Source organism: Corapipo altera, unplaced genomic scaffold (assembly GCF_003945725.1).
Source record: "Corapipo altera isolate COAL_440 unplaced genomic scaffold, ASM394572v1 0, whole genome shotgun sequence".
NCBI classification, from domain to species: domain Eukaryota; kingdom Metazoa; phylum Chordata; class Aves; order Passeriformes; family Pipridae; genus Corapipo; species Corapipo altera.
The window spans coordinates 77322917-77341980 of record NW_020884872.1 but is presented as its reverse complement, the minus strand read 5'-3'; the positions used below and the strand labels follow the sequence as shown (position 1 = coordinate 77341980).

The following is a 19064-nucleotide window of genomic DNA, read 5'->3' as shown; positions in this document are numbered from 1 at the left end:
CCCGCGGCCGAGGCCCCCCCGGGCTCACGTCCCCGGCCGCCGCCGCCTCCCGAGACCGGCGGTGGAGAGACGAGAGGAGCCCCCGTGCCGCTCTGCTCCCGCTACTGCTCCTGCCCAGCCCCTCCGAGCGCTGCCAACCCCGCTCGCTGCGGGCAGACACTGCCGCCGCCGCCGCCGCCCCGGTGCGAGAAGCAGGTGTCGCGCTGGGGGCGAGCACGGGGAGCGAGAGCGAGAAGCGGGCGATATCGGCTGCGGAGCGAACTGCGAGAACGACCCGGACACAGACGGCGCCGGGCAGGAAGTGGCAGCGCCGCGGGGCGGGGCCGCTCCGGGACCCGCCCTCCGAGGGCGGGGCTGCCGCACGCCCTTCCCTCCTGCAGCAGGGGCAGCTCGGGGGCGTGTGACTGGGGGGCGGTGGGGCTGGGCTGGGCTGGGCTGGGCTGGGCTGGGCTGGGCTGGGCTGGGCTGGGCTGGGCTGGGCTGGGCTGGGCTGGGCTGGGCTGGGCTGGGCTGGGTCAGGCCGGGTCAGGCGCGTGTGCCCGTTACAGCCGAGCGTTTGCTGTCACATAAACGGGACAGCGCGAACGCTGCGTTAGTCACCAGGGACCAAGGGGCGCCGCGAGGTCCCAGCCCGCCCGCAGGCCCGTGGGGACGCCGGGTGGGCAGCGCTGAGGACGGGCGCGGGGCTGCGGCAGTCGCCTGCTGAGAGGTGCGGGCGGCGGCCGAGCCCAAGGACAGCTGTTGGGGGAGACCCTCTCTCGCCTGGACAACCCCCTGGAGAAGCAGCTGTGAGCGCGGATCAGGGCGTTGATCGCTACGCCCGCGCTGACCCACGAAACCACGGGCATACAAGCCTAGGCTCCCGGTGGGGGTCGCACGGATCCCTAACGGAGCGGGAAGGGCTGTGGGAGGGTGAAACACCCCAAGTACTGCGGCGGCCGTGACACCGTGACGCAGCTGATGGCAGGAGAGGTGCTTCGGTGAAGCTAGAGGAAAGCCCGGCAGCACCTGTGGGCTACTGCTGCGGTAGCGGGACGAGCGCGGAGCCTTCTCCGCCTCCGCCCCTCTCCGCCCACTGTGCCCGCCGACCGCCGAACGCGTCACCGCCGCCTCCCTCCCTCCCTCTCTCCCGCCCCTCCGCAGGCAGCGGCCCTTGCCGGGCGCCACTCGGCCCGACTCCGCCTGCGCGCTGGGGCCGCCATCTTCGGTCACCATAGTGACGGCTCCCGGGGACGCCAGTACGCTCCGGGCCTCTCCTCCTGTGCTCCGCCGTCCTTCCCACCAGCTCTTCTCCCGCCGGTCCCTCCATGTGCTCCCGAGGGGCTCTGGATCCGCCTCTGCCTTGATCCTGCCTGAGAGGGTGCGCCCGGCAAGCATGGCCGGGGAGGGAGACCCGAGGAAGCGCTTTATCTCAGCCACGGCTGCGAACTACTTCGGGCTGGATCCGGCATGCTGTGCTGCCCTGGCGGCGGGGCTCCACTCCCGTCCGGAGCTGAGCAGCTTCCTCGACGACGGCAACGAGTTCCTGCTCGTGGTACAGCACTCGGGCGCGCAGCTCACCACCTCCAATAAGGTACCGTAGTGTCCGGCATGGCGGGGTCCCGCGTGTCCACCGCATCCCGGCGTGCGATTGGGAACGCAGAGCCCGCAGTCATCCCAGGCTTACTGGCCGTAAAGACTGGTAGCAGATTTGGGAGACATCTCCCTGCTGCGAATATCTGTGCAGGTCTCTGTGTCTGTAAGTTACTGGCGGCTGCCGTGGTTTAACCCCGGTCGGCTGCTAAGTACCACTGAGTGGCCCCCCACCCCGCGGTGGGGAGGAGAATCGGAAAGAAAAGGTTAAACCCCTTTTGGGGGTTGAGATAAGAACAACGAAGTAAAATATGATAACAACAATATAATAATAACCGACTACTAATATGCTGGTAATAGTGTTAATAATTGTAATGAAAAGGGGTGAGAGAGCCCAAGTAGAATAAGTGATGCAAAAATATAGTTGTTCACCACCCATGTCCAGCCCATTCCCCAGCAGTGATTGGTGCCTCCTGGCCAACTCCCCTCAGTCTGTATACTAAGCATGACACTCTGTGGTATGGAATATTCCTCTAGTCAGTTTTCTTCAGCTGTCCTGGCCATGCTCCTTCCCAGCTTCCTGTGCACCTCCTCACTGGCAGTGCACGAGGGACTAAAAATTCCTTGACTTCGGATAATCATTACTCAGCAACAACCAACATATCAGTGTGTTATTCTCATTCTAAACCCAAAATACAGCACTACCCCAGGTACTAAGAAAAAAGTTAACTTTATCCCAGCTAAAACCAAGACTCTGGCCCAAGAGTCTGTGAAGACCATATGGTTAGCTGGTGATACGTTTTTCAGTGGATTGTGCCCATGCTGATGCAGTTTTAGTGTGCTGTGTATTCTCACTGTGTGAATGTAATGCAGCCTGGAGGATGGCATGCTATCTTACTGCAAATGCCAGGTGGAGTCTGCTGTATGATTTCTTCCTGGTTGTTGGTGTATGGAAGGATTGTGTGGCCAATGTCCATGCAGGGAATGTGACCCCGTATATGGCACAGTGACTGATATTTGACATAAGTCCCAAGGTGGACGTTTGTCTAAAGCATGCATTTTTCAAACTGATATGTCCATCTGTGAGCAAATCTTAGGTTGATTGTGTGAAATATCCTGCCTTGAGTGTTTGTGTTCAGCAAGTGACTCATCTGAGTGATACCATGGGGTGTGGTGTGCACTCAATGTCACTATATAATCAGACCATGGTGTAGTGCCTGCTGCACAGAGTGTACAGACAAAGTGTGGGTCTTGGCATGTGTCCTGTCGTTCTGCTGTGAGACCAGGGATGTGGTATCTGTTATGTCAGTGACAGATCTTTTCTGCGCTGAAGATGAGCGTAATGTGTCCTTAACATGTGAATTGTGGACCAGCAACTTACGTGCCTCTTTGGTTAAGACTAGTGCATTCTATATTCAGGCAAAAGTGAACATTTATGTGTACCAATTTTGGGGGTTTGCTGCTGAGCCACTGTCTAAAATACAAAGCAGCTTTCAGCAGCTGTGGGAGATCAGATGCATATCAGTGCTACACTGCATACCTGTTGTCTCAGTGAAGATGTCTGCAGGTGTTGAGCTAAAGAGCTGATAAGAAAGCGAAAACTGATACTGTTCAGTAAAACTGAAAGCTGTTCTTCCTATCCCTCCATTTCTTTTAACAGAAAAGAGTATACAGATGTTTATAATTGTGCAGAATTTGGGATTTCAGCTTGCATATCTTCTTGCTATTGATTTATCAAATGTTTAATAATATTTTACTGTTTTATGAATTCTCCTCAGCCACAAATCGTTTCAGTAATTGATTTATGGCAGCATTTGGAACTTTACCCATAAATTGGGCTGCGAAGGGAACATGAATCGTGACTGATGACTAATAAAGGACCATACCTTTCTCTATCCTTGAGAAATCAATGAATTGCAATAGAGTTACGTATTTACAAACTCAGGAGAACAATACAGAATAGCTAGAATATTTAGAAAAATATTCCCAAAGGTGTGTCGCATTAAAATACAATTAAAAAAATGTATATTTTTCTCTAGGCCCAAGACAGAGTTTCTGTTTTGTCTACAGAAAGTGGGAAGTGGAGTTTTCAAAATAGAGTAAGAAAATATGATATTTACAGACATTATATGCTGAAAGAGGCTTTATGTGTTTGATGTTGGAAGTCAGGTTCCTATGGTTTCAGAAATGAGTATAATAAAAATTTTCATTTTCTGTGCAAATCAGATACTACTGGAATGTTATCAGAGCCCAGAGGGAGTAATATGATATTTTATTTTTTTTTCTTGATACAAATTGTTTGTGTAAATGGTGTACATGATTTAGTATAATATGCAGTCACTGACAGTTTTCTAAACAAATCCTGTCTTCCTGATTATTACAGATTGAGGCTACTGATTCAGAGAATAACGTGTTGGTGTTCTTTAAGCTGAGACCTGATGTAATTACAGAAGATAATCTTCATAGTAATATTCTTGTCTCATCTATGCTAAATTCTCCAATTAACACCCTTTATCAAGCTGTACGTCAAGTTTTTGCACCAGTGCTACTGAAGGTGAGCAATATACCAATTTAAATGTTCTGTGGATTATACCGAGACATTGAAATTCCAGAGGATGTTAACTAATTTTGAACTAAATGTTTTATGTTTTAAAGCCAAAATATTTTAAGAGATTAAACAAGGGTGATCGTTATTTCTAAGTTATAGAAAGTACTTCACCTCCTGTCAGTAAGGAGGAGAGGAGGATTCTGGTCATACATATGCCTGACTGGAAGCATGGAATACATTGTGCAGGGGTGGTTAATGAAGAAAATAGCTCTTTACCTCCTTTCCAACAGTAATGCCAGCCTTGTGTCCTTTTCTTGTTTTTAGATACTCTTGGAGTTTGTATGAAATGCATAGGTCTCTGTCATGCATACTGTGATTCTTTAATAAGTGGCAGATAGGTACACTAGACTCTAGGTTAATTTTTACACCTACATTTTTCATAGTTTTTGCTTTTTTTTAAATTTTCGGTGGCTTTTTCTTCTGTTCTATTGAAGAAGATTGTGTGAAAAACCACGGCCACTATATTTCATAAGCCGAATAAGTGGAGTTTCAGCACTTAAATATTTTTAATTTATGGTGTGTGAGAATGTTATCAAAATAATATTAGAAAAACACAGCAACTTTTCATATTTAATTCTAGCAATTTCCAGATTATGCTACAGTAGTCCAAATTTATTTAAGACAATTAACTAACAAATGATTTTTAACACATTTTCACAGTACCTTTATAAAGCCAACAACTGACTTGATTTTGTGATAAAAATGGGTTTTTTGTAGTATTATTCTGAATTGTTAAGTTAAGAGAATGAGGTCCTTTTCTTTGACTTTATGAAAAAAAATATTACATTGTCCCACCATGTGGTTGGTTACTTAATCTGATTTTTTTTTTCTTTTAAGATTAATGGGAGGAAAATAGTAATTACTCTATCATGTGAGTCACAATTTTTGAAATTTTCATTACAGGATGAGAGATGGAGTAAAACATTTGATCCCAAACTTCAGAAACTTTTAAGTGAACTTGAAGCTGGCTTGAGTACTGCTCTCAGAAGATCAGATCCTAATTACACAGGAACAAAATTCTGTGAAGATGATGTGCGAGGTTTGTTTTGCAGTTATATCTTTTTATAATTAACTTTAAGTTAGGAGTAAACAATTTATTTACAAGTTGAATTTCTAGACTTCCCAGTGACTGCATAGTGAGAAGTATAGCAGGCTGTGGTTAGTAGATGGAATTAGTGATGGTTATACCAAGAGACCAGAGTTGACCTTTACACTGTATCTAGTCAGAATCAGAAGTTGAAAGATATTTACATAACTACATAGTAAAAGATTGCTTTATAAAGTATGTTCTGACTGAAAATATTTTATAAGAATCAATTTATTTCATATATAAATATTTTCTGTTGTTATTTGCAGCTATACTTACACCAACAGATGAATTTCAGTTCTGGATAGAATGTGCTCGTCATGGAAGTAAATGGTGTAGTAAAGAGAGAGCTTCATATTTTAAAGACCTATTTGAGGACATTGCAAAAGTATGTTTTGTTTTGTGCAATCAGTGATATATTTCTAGATTTAGTAAAAAATATTCTTCCCCTGAAATTTATGTTAGTATATGTACATTCTTTTCAAATATATGAGTATATAACTATTTAGTTATTTTTTCTTAGGAAAAATTTTACTTTAAATGACATTCATGTAGTTTGTAGTGACAGTGGTGTGTGGGAATGCCAACATGTAATAGGGAACAGATTTGACCATTGAATACTAAGAGCTGCTGTAGAAATACAACAGTATTCTACAGTTTTTGAACTAGAGATAGACTCATAAGATTATAAAAAGGACAATAATAGTGCTATCATGCAAAAATTTTAAGACCCATAAAGTGCTTTCTTGAACAATGCTTCAGATATCAATGAATTCTTCACATGAATAAACTTACACAAATGCTTGTTTTTTAAGAGGATTATGACATATTATTTTGTGCAATAAACCCTAGGAAACTATACCGCTTGCCAGCTTCAGAAACTTATAAATGTTTCTACAATACTACTTGCAAAGTAAACATATTAAGGGGCATTTTTTTTTCTAGGATTATTACAACTTGGATACTCTATCATTATTTGAAGCTGTGGATTTGGTGGAGAGTACCAAGGATACTGTTGATGGTGTGTGGAGACAAACAGAACATGATCCTTATCCACAGTCACGCATGCATAATCTCTTGGATGTAATAGGTAAACCTTTATGTAGTCTTTATTGAATGAACAGTTGAGAAAAAATAGAATGATTCCTTGAGCAAAAGCCTTCTTCCTTGTAAAGGCACCAGTAATAGCCCACAGCATTAAGGTGCTTACTTCTTATAATTATGATCCATGAATATTATTTGCCTTCTAGTATGCAATAATTCAACCAGTTCTGGTAGATACCTTCATACATGCTTGGGAAGATGATAGATAGTAAGAAGATGGAGGTGAATCCGTTTCTGCTGGTGAAGTAGATTTGTCATACTTCTGTTGCACTCCCTGTCTTTCTCTCAGAGGAGAAAATTTATTTACATAAACCCCCATTTAAAGGTTGATTTGGTCTGTGTGAAGGTGCGAGCAGGATGTGCAGAGAAGTTGCTTCTTCTCATTCCCTCAACAGCAGCCCCACATTTGGGGACAGGCAATAGGCAGTGAGTTTGGCTGCTGCTGCCGAGTATGTGTGTGCATGAGGGCAAGGATTGCAGGGGGAAGTCAGGTACTGCCATTACTGCTGATAAGGACAGGTGCTTGTGTGTGGAATTCAAAATCCAAATCCATCAGTTTCTGATATTGGAGTAACTTCTGTTTAACTCAGAGATATTCAAGAGATCTGTTGAATCTAAACCAATTGGTTATTGGTACATTTGTGTGGTTTGAAATCAAGACATTACACTAGTTTTTTAAAAATGTGATTGGAATGTGGCATAGGAATTATTTTAAGGAACCATAACATCTTGCTTTTCTATACGTTTTTTGTCTTCTAGGTGGCTCGCTAGGTAGATATGTTCAGAGAAAATTAGCAACTTTGAATTTGTGGGAGGATGCTTTTCACAGTGTTAAAGAAAATATAAAGGCTGGCATCTTGATTTGTGAGCAGTGGGTATCAGCTTGTGAATACTTAACTGGACAGCTGTGGCAACGTTATACTCTACATCCATGGAAAAATGAGAAATATTCCCCTGAATTGCTAGCCAAACTTGGCAAACGTCTTGATGAGGTAGAGATTTCAATTATAGAGATCAGTTTCATTAGACACAGAATTAAACAATATTGTTTCAAGTTAAAAAAGAGAGTTAAACACTTTTATAATCTTTACAGAGTCATATAGCAGCATCCCATAATCTATGTTTGCCTGAGCCTTTCAAAAGTTTCTTGTAAAAAGGAGAGAGATTGGTACTTCTAAATGTAAGTTTTATGTAGAACTACTTTGGATATATCAAATACTTTTTTCCCCATAGGTGCTAACTGTTAGAACACTGCATGAAAAACTTACATTCTTTTTGCCAGCTGGAGAACAAAATTCTTTACATCCTGCTCAAGTGTTTGAACCCTTTACTGGCCTAAATCCTGTACACTACAATCCTTACACAGAGGTATAATGCTTAATTTTTAATTTATTCTCATTCTTTCTGTGTCTTTCTGTGATGTATATGGATAGTCCTAAACTAACGTGAACTCATTATCTCTAGCCATTATGGAAAGCAGCCATCGTTCAGTATGAAAGAATTATTGCACCAGCAGAACAAAAAATAGCAAGCAAATTGAAGAAATTTATTTCAGAAATTCAGGACAGTCCTCAGCAGGTATGGGTATTTTTGTAGTCTGAAAATTTTCCTGAAGATCAAGTTATTGAATTCTTAAGTAGTGAGTTTAGAGCACAGGAATAAATGCTTAGAACCAGAGACAACACTACTTATAAACAGCAGTAATCAGTAGTGTCAGAACATGTTCATTTTTTTTCAGTAGAAAGCAATAACTTCTTTAAAATTTCATATTCCAGCTTCTTCAAATATTTCAGAAACATAAGGAACTGATAAAGCATCCAAATATAAGCAAAGAATTGCTTTTTGAAAGGGAAACATTGCTGGCAGGACTTCAAGATTATGTCAAAGGTATTTAATTGCTTTTTTTTTTTTTTGCAAATACTAGGATCCTTTATTCTTGAATTATGTCAGTATAACTATTATATTTTTATAAGTACAACTAAGGTTGTTCTGTTAGGTTTCTGGACTAATGAATCTTTTGCTTGTATTAGACTATCAGACAGACTTTGAAACTCGATGCCATGGTGTTCCTGGTGATGTTTCTGGACCACTGTCAGGCAAGAACCTTTCTGAAGTTGTCAATAATATTGTATGGGTACGGCAGCTGGAACTGAAGGTAACAGATTCCACTAGTATTTAAAGACAGTATTATCATAGAATGTAGGACAACGGTATTTGACATTTTTATGGGGAAATTCCTCACAGGAAAACTGTGGGCTTCCCAAGATCCTTTCTCAGTGGTGTTGCTTGCTAAGTTGAATTTTATTAATAGACCCAGAAGACAGTCTTTTTATAAAAAACTGAGCTACCTGCTTTTATGACTTAATTTTTTTTGGAAAAAAAACCCCAACAGCAAAACCCAACAACAAAAAAACCCCACAAACCAACCAACCAACCAAAAAAACCAAAAAACCCCCAAAAACCCCAAACCAACCAACCAAAAAAACCTCAGAGAGGAGGAATTTTTGTTAAATTTTACCCTCCTGTTTGCATTTTTAAATTGTATTTAGGATTCATAGATAGGCAGATTCTGACATCGTAATTCTCACTTGTTATTACCAACCTGTGTAGTGTCCTCTTGAAATTGAAGGGATTTCTTAGTAGTGCATTTTGAGTTTGTGCCTGCCAGGGAATTTACTACATGGACAGTAAAACTTTTACTTTACAGTAAAAGTAAGTGTAAAATTCAGTGTTCTTTTACAAGAGATTGTGTTTAAAACATATTTGACTGACTTACGTTGTTTTGTTAGTTTGTATTTACACTTTAGTTGGAAACTTTGAATATTTTTTGGAAAGCATTGACCCATGAAAAACAAAATGCTTTTTGTGAACAGAAGTGCCATCTACAATAACTATAGATTTTAATGAGAACAAATGTTACTTATCCCAGAATAACTATTAACCCAGTACTATTAGCCCATTTTTTTGTCATTTACCTGTGATTTGCAGAAATCTTCAGGGCCCATTTCAGCTGAACATGACGAGGGATGGAGGTATTAAAGGTGTTACTTTGTTATGTCCCTTGCAGAGAGAATATCAGCAGCTCAGGTTTATTTCTTCTGCTTGGTCTACCAAAGACTTAGCTCAGCTTATGTGTATCACTTTTATGTCTGATGTAGGTTGTGCTACATTTTTAAGTTGCTCTCAAATCTCCACTGATTGTATTGACTGGGGCTTTGATTAATTTGTCCACACATAGATGTGAAACTCTGTTTCAAATACCTTTGAGTACTGTCATGGACCTTATAGATACAATGGACTCATGGGAGATCTGTACCTTTATGGAGTATTAACTGAAGACCAGGTGGGATACTCTGAGGTATCTTAATAGTGGTGGACACCTGCGGTGGACAAGTTATTCAGACCCAATTTACTGTAATGAGAATTCAAACATCTGAGACACAAGTCAGGATTCACTTCTTTTTTTCAATTTTAATCAATTTTTTAATCCCACTTGGATGTTTTGTAATAGTGATTTTTATTGTGGTGATTTTTCTTTTCTGGGAAGTTAAGCTTCTTTTCTTTGCGGTTGTGTTTAAGGTGGATGATGCTATCAAGCTGGCAGAGGCACTTCTGTCTGACTTATCTGGATTTCAAAATTTTCATCGAAGTGCAGATTCTTTTCTGGAACAGTTAAAAGTGTATGAACAAGAACAATTTGATGACTGGTCTAGGAATATCCAGTCAGAATTATCAAATTCCAAGTCAGGACTTTGGTAAATACATTCTTGTTTAAATAATGTTTATTAAATAAATTATGTTTATTAAATATGAAATCTGTAGTGTGGTGTAATTCATTAGAACTCAACAAAGGAGATTAAAAAAAATACAGAATTGAGAATGAATGGAGAAACAAAATAGAAGAATTTATGGCAATTTCATCATCCTGCCAGTCTTGGTTGGTAAGGTGAAGTATAAAGGACAGTGTTAATAACAAATCCTGAGGTTTCTGTTAGCATCTGGAATGAAAGACATGTTTGGTTTGCTTGCTGTTATTACTTGTTATCCACTGTAATCCTACATAGTGATTATGTATAGAAACCAGATGAGATTAGAGAGTAGCTGTGATATACAGATGACACATGTAGAGTAACAACTTAATTGTTATTCACAAGAAATTCTGCAGTCTAAGTAGTACAGATTAAAGAAGGCTAAGCAAATCTGTTTAAACTTCATGAATTATGTTCCCCAAAATAATGACATTTCTTTATGGGATTTTAAAATATATTTTAACAATTTTTGTTTTAGTTCATTGGCCACATAGCTTCTGTGTGAATCTCTTGTGTTGCAAACTTCGTTTGGAAAGTGTTTGTCTACAGTTTCAGAGGATAAGGAGTTGATACTTATGTGAAAACTTTTATTTTACAAAAAATGCTCAAATATGGCAAATAACCAGATTTAGCACTCTAATATAATTATATATAAACTCCAATATAATGGAGCCATCTAAGTTTATTAGTACCATAAAATTTTGTTACTGTAAGATTTTAAAAGATGTCATGTGATTAAAAGGACAAGAAAAGAGGTAGCTCACTAAAAAAGGGGAATACAATGGATATGGAAACTAGAAAAAAGATGACAAAAAAAGAAAAAATGAGTAAAGTTGAAGTTTTTATGAAAGAAGCCTTGAAGGATGGTAGTAGAAGCATTACTAAAGTAGAAAAAAAAAGAAGTAAAATCTGAAGTCAGGCTGATGTTCTTATTAGTATTTGGTTGCATGTATCAAAGTGCTTTACTGATCCAAGTCCTGGTTCTTGGGCTGATTCTATCAGATTATTTTTCTCCCTTTGCAACGCTGAAGACTGGGGCCTGTAAAGTGCCTGCTTGAGAGATTATGATGGATACAGTGTATTTGAGAAATACTGTCTAGCTGTGCGTTACAGGTTAACTATTGTCACAAACCAGAAGCACTTTATGAGCAAAACCAATAGGCATTGTTAATTTCTTATTGTCTTCATTGGCTTTGAATTAAAAGAAAGGTTACTGGAAAAAATTCTGAGTAAATTAAACTTTTAATAAGTGTAGAAAAACATAATAGAGTGACATCAAGCTTTTTAGAATAGTTTATTATGATAAAATGCATCTAAGAATGGATAAATATCACATTCAGTAATCTGCTTTATTTTGGTTCAGTATCCAAGCTAATAGCCCTGTGATGGAGTTGGATCACATTTCTGGAACATTGAATATACTTTATTCTGATCGTTTGGTGACTCTCTTAAGAGAAGTACGTCAGCTATCAGCACTTGGATTTGCTATACCAACTAAAATACAGCATGTTGCAAACACTACACAAAAGTTCTGCAAGCAGGCAGTCATCCTTAAACAGGTATAAGATTAAATTAATAACTTCGTGTTCTGACTTCCCAGCTTTAGTTCGTGGAACTTTTCTAGACTGCTGTCTTTTCTGTCTTTGTGGTTTCTTGAACAAATTAGCTAAGTACATAAAAGAAAACAAAAATAAAGAAATGCTTTACTATTTCAGAATGTATCTTCTTTTGAAATACAGTATTAAAGCTGTGTGAAGTTACTGCATGAATATACAAAAATAAGACAAGTAATTAAGTGATCACCTGATTTTAATCTCCGTTTTTGATATTGTGACTGAAGGAAAATGTCATAAAATGAAGCGACTTGTCCTCACCATTGCTAGTTTTGAACTGAAAATATGTTAATAAGTATTTTAATGGAAATATGTGTAGGTTCTTTGGGGGGAGTGGGTGGTGTATTTTTTTGATTGCATTCAATGCTAGGAAAGTTTTTATTCACATGAGGTGTCATTGATAGCTGAGATACCTGTACAGCTAAGGCAGAGATGACATAAGACCTGCAAGATACCCACACATCTGGATCACTGACAGATGCCCAAGTAGAAACCTTACTTATGTCAAAAGGCACTAAATGTCTATGTGTGGACAACTAAAGCAGCTGTCCATCTGGAAGTAAACAGATATTTTTAGCTTGTGTCATATTCTGGTGGATGTCATTGATACGTGAAGGTCTCTGAAATGGCACTAGATACCAACATTTGCATAAAATAACAAATCAGAGACTGAACCTATTTCACTTAGGGTGAAGCATAATCACCTCAGATGTGTAAGAAGCAGCCTTTTTTCTATTAGAATTCATTACTAGAAGAAGATAGAATCACATTAGCATTATATGTATATATTTCTAAATACTTTACTTGTGTAGTTAGTTCTCATTTCTTAATGAGATTGATTGGGCAATATTTTCAGGAATGTTCTGGGTTACAATTATTTGCATATAAATATTTTTATCTGTTCTTGTACATTTAATCTCTATTTTTACAGGTGGCACATTTTTATAATTCTATTGATCAACAAATGATTAAGAGTCAGAAGCCAATGATGTTACAGTCTGCTCTAGCATTTGAACAGATAATTAAGGTGAAAGAATTATCCTCTTTTGTATTTTTAATTTCAGTGGTATCTGTTCTTATTATGTGCTGGTTTTTTCTGCGTTTATTGCTGGACTTTTTAACTGTAGCCTTCCCATCCAAGCAACGGCACCTGTTTAATTAATGTTTATTGAAATCATTTGGTCTTTTTTTTTTATATATATTGTCATTTAAACAACTGCTTACTTCTTTTTAACTTGGATATTAGCATAATATACTCTCTCGGAAATTATTTTTAGTGTTTGAATTGGACCTGAACTATGATATGGTCAATTCCTTAATAGTTGGTAACATAACTCCTGTGTTAGCTATTCTAAATAATATTATTTTGGTCTGTTTAATAAGATTGGCATATGCTTTATTCTGGAGATAAATTAATATTAAGGAATGGTTTCACTGTTTTGTCTATTATTAAACCTCTCTGGATTTCGTAATTCTCTTGAATATCTCTAATTTGTGTTTTGAGCAGGTTAGAAGTAGCCAGCTAGTTTCTATTTTAGGCTAAGAACAAAGAATCTGTGCATCTATCTGGTTATTGACTTATACATGCAGTTTGTTACAGTGGGTTGGTATTCAGAAATAATATAGTTGCTCTGAGAATAATGTTTCTTTTCTTTTTTGCTAGGAAGTTCACTATCCTTAGGTTCTTTTAAGGAATTTGGGTCAATTTGGAGGACTTTATTTATTTTAATTTTTCTACTTTGAAGGCACAATATGAACACTACTACAATCCACATTTTTTTTGACAACATATCTCTATTTTATGTCTGGAGAAGCACGTCTATAATGAATTTCAGTTTACTGGTTTTGATCAGTTGCAAGCACTCCAGCCTGTTCTAATGCTCTTACAATGTGAGAATGGCTCATGAATTATAACATGCCCATAAACTCTGTACTGGAGAGTGGTGCCGCCAGAGCAAGCATTACAGGAACAATTGGAAACTCACTCCTGAGAATCGTTTTGCAAGACAGATTATAAGACTGGGGCTGGGAGTAGAAGGGATGCTTGCATTGAGATTTGTTCATAAAAAATGGTGAAGACTGCAAACCAAACTGTAGATTCAAAAGTGTCCTGGAAAAAGTTCCCAAACTATCTCTTAAGTTTTGCTTTAGCTGATTATATATTATGCTACAGATTCTTTTAGTGTGCAACCCCTGAGATAGTGATGGTGCACAGGTGTTCAAAACCACAACATACTCTCCTCTTTAATGTGATTTCTACCCTGCATCTTTTAAGAATAGATCTAGCTCTGGAACTTCAGATGCTTTTGTCTTCTGATTTTCTACTGCATAAAATCACCAGAACCTTGATAAAAAGCCCAGAGAAATGAAACTCCCCAAATCTGCTTATGTGAGTCAGTGAAGTTTTACACTGTAATTTAAAAAAAATTATTTAATGATAAACAGGTGAAGTTGATTAGCAATTATTAGTGTCACATTTTTGTTTTTGGTCTGTGCAGAACAAAGAGAAAGAGAAATTTCCTCTCATCTTGAGCTGTCTGCTTATGTTTGTGGGGCAGAAGTCTCAACATAAGTAAATTTATTTCAAACTCTGTTAAGAGTCTGTTATTAATCCTTCCCCAGTGCATTGATGTAGCTATAATGCTATGCCTACATGTCTGTGATTTGCCAGATTATTTTGTCTCTAATGCAGTTAGGGAAAGGAAGGTTCTCCATTTTTTACTTTTTCGTATTATCACTTCCTGTATGCTAGCTGGTAGACTATATTTGTCAATAAATCTGATGAAGTTTGTATGTTTTTAAAGCATTCAAAATCTGGTCCTGGAGGAAAAGCTCAAATAACATGGGATAATCCCAGAGAACTGGAAGCTTATATCCAAAAACTTCAAGCTGCTGCTGAACAGCTTTCCACTGAAAATAGAAAACTAAGGAAGTGGCACACAAACTTCATTGAAAAGGTATATTTTCCATATGAAATTGAAATTGTGTCTCTTATAGCTTACCTTACCCTTTCTTTCATTTACATGGTGATGAGTATGTTTATTATTCCTTAAAATTCTTTTAACAGGTTATATCGCTTATGAATATTGATCTACTTCGGCAGCAGCAGCGTTGGAAAGATGGACTCCAGGAGCTCAGAACTGGTTTTGCCAGCCTCGAGTCACAGGCAGGGTTTCATTACCATGCTGCAAACTGTGAACATTTGACTTTTCAACAGTAATCAAAATTAAAGACTCAAACATGGCATGATTGAATTAATTTTGATTAAGGAGTTACTAGCTGGGTCAGGAAAACCAAGTGTGTACTGGTTAATGTCAGATGAGAGGTAAAATCTCAGATGAGGAGGAGGAAGGCAATCTCTTTGATCTCACACTAGTCATGGGAGAACTTTTGGTCAATGACACATGTTAGATGAAGAAATGGGAAAACCTTAGATAATGTAGATCAGTTATGTCTGAGCCATTAATGCAAGGTAAAACAAAGAAATTGGTGCAGATATGAGTGATCCCTGGATAGAATAGAACAAATGTGTAAAGCTTAGAATTAAAATGCATTCCTGCCTGAAATAATGAAAAAGATAAGTTTTTGTTTGTTCACTTATCAACTGTCAACTTTTAGAGTAGAATCACACAATCATTTGAGTAGCAAAAGACCTTTAAGATCATTAAGATGATAAAGATTTTGTTTAAGAATGTCATATTATTAAAGTAGGTAGGTAATATTACATCACCTAATCTATTTTGAGGTATTATTCCAGTCAGTTTAATTTTTCCTATAGCCTTCAGCAATCAAAGAACTATATTCTTAGATGGATGTGTTGTTCCTAACCTTTCTAATGCAAACCCAGTTGGTATTTGCCAGTCAAATAAATACAGTATCTCTACAGTATTTTACTTATAATTTTGTTTTCATTTTCTAAGGATAATAAGAAAAATAAATAAGTGTATTGATTCCAGTTTTAGTTTGTAATTTCTTTTGAAGTTTAGTTTGCAGATTTTTATTTTACGAAAACAATCTATATTTGCCTTAGGATCTGTTTGAAAATTGTTTTGGTATTACAGAATATTTTTAGATGGAAAATTAACAAAACTATATTAATCACTTTTTAAATATCTTTGACTAGGAGTTATAAAACTTAACCAAATGTACCTTTTTCACCATCCAAAAATTACAAAATGGTATAGTCTTACTCCTGTTGTCATCAAGATTTTACATATTTCTTAAACCCTATTTATGATTGTCTGAAGGCTTAATTGAGACAATTTCAGATTTTCTTAATCTCTAGAATCTTTCTGTTGGAAGAGTTCCTCTGGGCAGCCTTGAATTGTAGGGTGGGCCTTAACTGTGTAGCTTTCTGCAGCAGCCCTTGACTGCCTCAAAAGCCCTATCTAAATCACTATTCAATTAAACAAGAGTACCTGTTAAGCTGGAAGAAGCTTCTAATTTCTTCTCTAGCTTGTGTTGTTCTTTTAAAAATCCCTGGACAACTTGTAAGAGACCATTTACAGTCTTGATAGATAGGGATTTACACTTTCTTACAGTGCAGTGTAGCAGATTCTAATGAAAGTCTGAATTCTTTGAGATAAAATCTTTGCTAACTTAGTAGTTAACGTTGGTCTGTGTAAACACACAAGAATTTTTTTAAATACTGTTTAAAAGGTAGCTTATGTTGTAATATAGTTTAAATCTCTCATTCAGCCAGCTCTTTTTCTTATTTCTAGCCAAGTCCTGTGCATTTTAGAGTAACCTTGAAGAATCTTGTAGTAAACTTCAGTGAAGTTCTTATGCTGAACTGCCATAGAGACTCTTTGATTTGTGTTTTTTTTTTTTGTTATTCCTATATTAATTTGAAATAAATGCAATAACTCTAGATCTTCCTAATGTTCAAACTGGTCACATTACCAAAGAATATCTTGAGTTAGAAAGGTCCCACAAGGACCATTGAGTCTAACCCTCTGCTCTTTACAGGGCTACCTAAAACTAAACCATATGACTTAAGTATGTTGTCCAGATGATCCTTAAACTCTGACAGGCTTGGTGCCATGACCACTTCCCTGGGAAGTCTGTTCCAGTGGTGTGATACTTCAGTGAACTTTACTGAGGTCCTAGTCTTCAGATATTGTACTGTGTGCAGTTTCAGCGTATAATTATGGTTTGAGAAATAAAAATAAAAAATAAACATTGTTAAATTTTAGGGTTTCAAATCGAATGATATGAAAGCTTGGAGACAACACTGGAATCATCAACTTTACAAAGCTCTGGAGCATCAGTATCAAATGGGCTTAGAAGCACTCAATGAGAATTTACCAGAGATAAATATTGATCTAACATTCAAGTAAGATTTTTTTTTTTTGCCTTATAAGAAAGTATTTAGGCTCAGGTTACATTAAAATATTAATTTTTCATTATCTGTTTCATTTCTTAGACAAGGCCGGTTGCAATTCAGACCTCCTTTCGAAGAAGTACGAGCTAGATATTACAGAGAAATGAAGAGATTCATCTCTATTCCAAATCAGTTTAGGGGAGTAAGTGAAGCAGATGATGAATCTATATTCACTGTTATGACTGAAAGAAATGCAAGTGGATTTCTGACTGCTTTCAGTAAAGCAGAGGATTTATTCAGAAGGCTGACAGACGTTTCTAATCAATTCAAGGTATTTTCAGTATTGGGCTGACTGATACTTTTTTAATCTTAGATTTGTATTCGTGTATGCTTCGGACACCCTAGAAATAATTGAGCATTGACGTGTGCATTATTGTCCTTTTCTGCAAGACATATAAGCAAAACCTTAGTAAGTCGACCCGTGTTAGTCAACCACTAAAGCATATGCCTAACTTGAAAAATATATACACAGTTCCCATTGAAACCTCTGTATTATAGCTGTCTTTTCAGTCCTGCTATCCTAATCCTTTTGATTATCCTTAAATGTGTGAATATGTAAAATCATTTTGTATTTCCTGATTTTTGCACGAAGAGAATCTCTAGGTATATGAAGGGGCACAAAGGTTAAAGAGAATGTTGCTTGAAAACATTATTATTTTAATATTATCGAGAAACATTTTTTTTATTCTGGGAAATATTTCTTTTCCATGAAATGAAAAATGATGTTGGGAAGGAATGGATCGTAATTGGCCAAGTAGATATGGAATCTTTGGTGAAAACACATCTTTCTAGCAAGCAGGACTGGGAAAAAAACTTTAAGGCATTAAAAGTGAGAGGGAAAGAAGCAGAACGTCTTCCAAGGTATAGTGTAACTCTATTCTTTTGTTTGAACACTGTATTTTATCAGATACTTTAAAGGTAATAGTAAAATAGAGATTTTCTCTTTACATGAAGATATAGATAGAACTTCTAGAGTTTTTAAAATATTGATGTACTTTTTGAATGTTTAGGTTTTCATTTTTCCATTTTATTTTTTAGGCACTTACTGTCTTTTATCTGTTCAGTCTTCTCTGAAAACTTTTAATTACTTTGTCTGATATGATGGGAAACTCCATCAAAATTCAGGGCTGATTCTTAAATATTACAAAGCGTGATATTTTTAAAAATCTTTTAGCTAAATCCTGTACATGAGAAATACATATATGGCAGTTAGCAAAAGACACAGTGAATGTTTATACATGAGATAATTCCTGTATTGAAACATTTGATTACCTCTTATAACTTACAATTTAAAACATGCTAGTGTAGGCTTTTATTCTTACATATATTCCCATGGAACTTACTGTGCTGTATGGTTAGAGTTCTTAAGTGAAACTGGAAGGAGTTGTTTGCAGAACAAGGAAAAAGAGGTGACGTTTCATTTTGGAGAACGGACTTGTAGAACTTGTTGGCTAAAGTAGTAGTATCTGAGTAGTAAAGATCTTGTCAGTCTGGACAGGCTGAGATGAATAGAAGAGAAACTAACTGGCTGATATGTCTTATAGCCAGAAGCAACATGTTGCTGAGAAGTGCTATGAGTTGAAAATATTGGTGTGAGGGAGGATACTCTGTAAAGTATCAAATAAGGTAGACTTTTTCTTAGTGTTCTTTAGGCATCTACTTGTGGTCACTGTGAGCTGATTAGATATGAGGCCTTGAAATGACTCACTATGGCTTTTCTTCTGTTCTTAGGACTATTGAAGGCAGGGTTAGTAAACTAATGGAAATTTGAGATTTAAAAACATAAAAGTACAAATAGTGAAAGTATTTTTCTTTTGATTATGGTAATAGCCTTTTTGAATTTTATGGCACTGGTTATATAAAATCAAGTAATTTCTAACTATTTAGA

General features: G+C 37.8%; 2 protein-coding genes across 3 annotated transcripts in view; one reads left to right on the top strand and one right to left on the bottom strand.

Annotated features, from left to right (window-relative positions):
• DCUN1D5 (defective in cullin neddylation 1 domain containing 5) overlaps window positions 1-18615 on the bottom strand; it is a 34064-nt gene extending 15449 nt beyond the window's left edge. The window contains exon 1 of the mRNA XM_027636308.1: window positions 18608-18615. The gene's annotated coding sequence lies outside the window, so the exon portion shown is untranslated. The remainder of the gene's footprint in view (window positions 1-18607) is intronic.
• DYNC2H1 (dynein cytoplasmic 2 heavy chain 1) overlaps window positions 509-19064 on the top strand; it is a 160226-nt gene continuing 141670 nt past the window's right edge. For both annotated transcript variants that reach the window (XM_027636185.1, XM_027636100.1), the window contains exons 1-18: window positions 509-1573; window positions 3956-4126; window positions 5084-5219; window positions 5537-5655; window positions 6213-6357; window positions 7131-7363; window positions 7605-7739; window positions 7836-7949; window positions 8147-8258; window positions 8402-8526; window positions 9951-10126; window positions 11544-11739; window positions 12725-12820; window positions 14598-14750; window positions 14861-14959; window positions 16989-17128; window positions 17219-17447; window positions 17910-18037. In XM_027636185.1, the coding sequence (XP_027491986.1) occupies window positions 1376-1573; window positions 3956-4126; window positions 5084-5219; window positions 5537-5655; window positions 6213-6357; window positions 7131-7363; window positions 7605-7739; window positions 7836-7949; window positions 8147-8258; window positions 8402-8526; window positions 9951-10126; window positions 11544-11739; window positions 12725-12820; window positions 14598-14750; window positions 14861-14959; window positions 16989-17128; window positions 17219-17447; window positions 17910-18037 (2705 nt within the window). In that variant the 5' untranslated portion in view covers window positions 509-1375. The remainder of the gene's footprint in view (window positions 1574-3955; window positions 4127-5083; window positions 5220-5536; window positions 5656-6212; window positions 6358-7130; window positions 7364-7604; window positions 7740-7835; window positions 7950-8146; window positions 8259-8401; window positions 8527-9950; window positions 10127-11543; window positions 11740-12724; window positions 12821-14597; window positions 14751-14860; window positions 14960-16988; window positions 17129-17218; window positions 17448-17909; window positions 18038-19064) is intronic.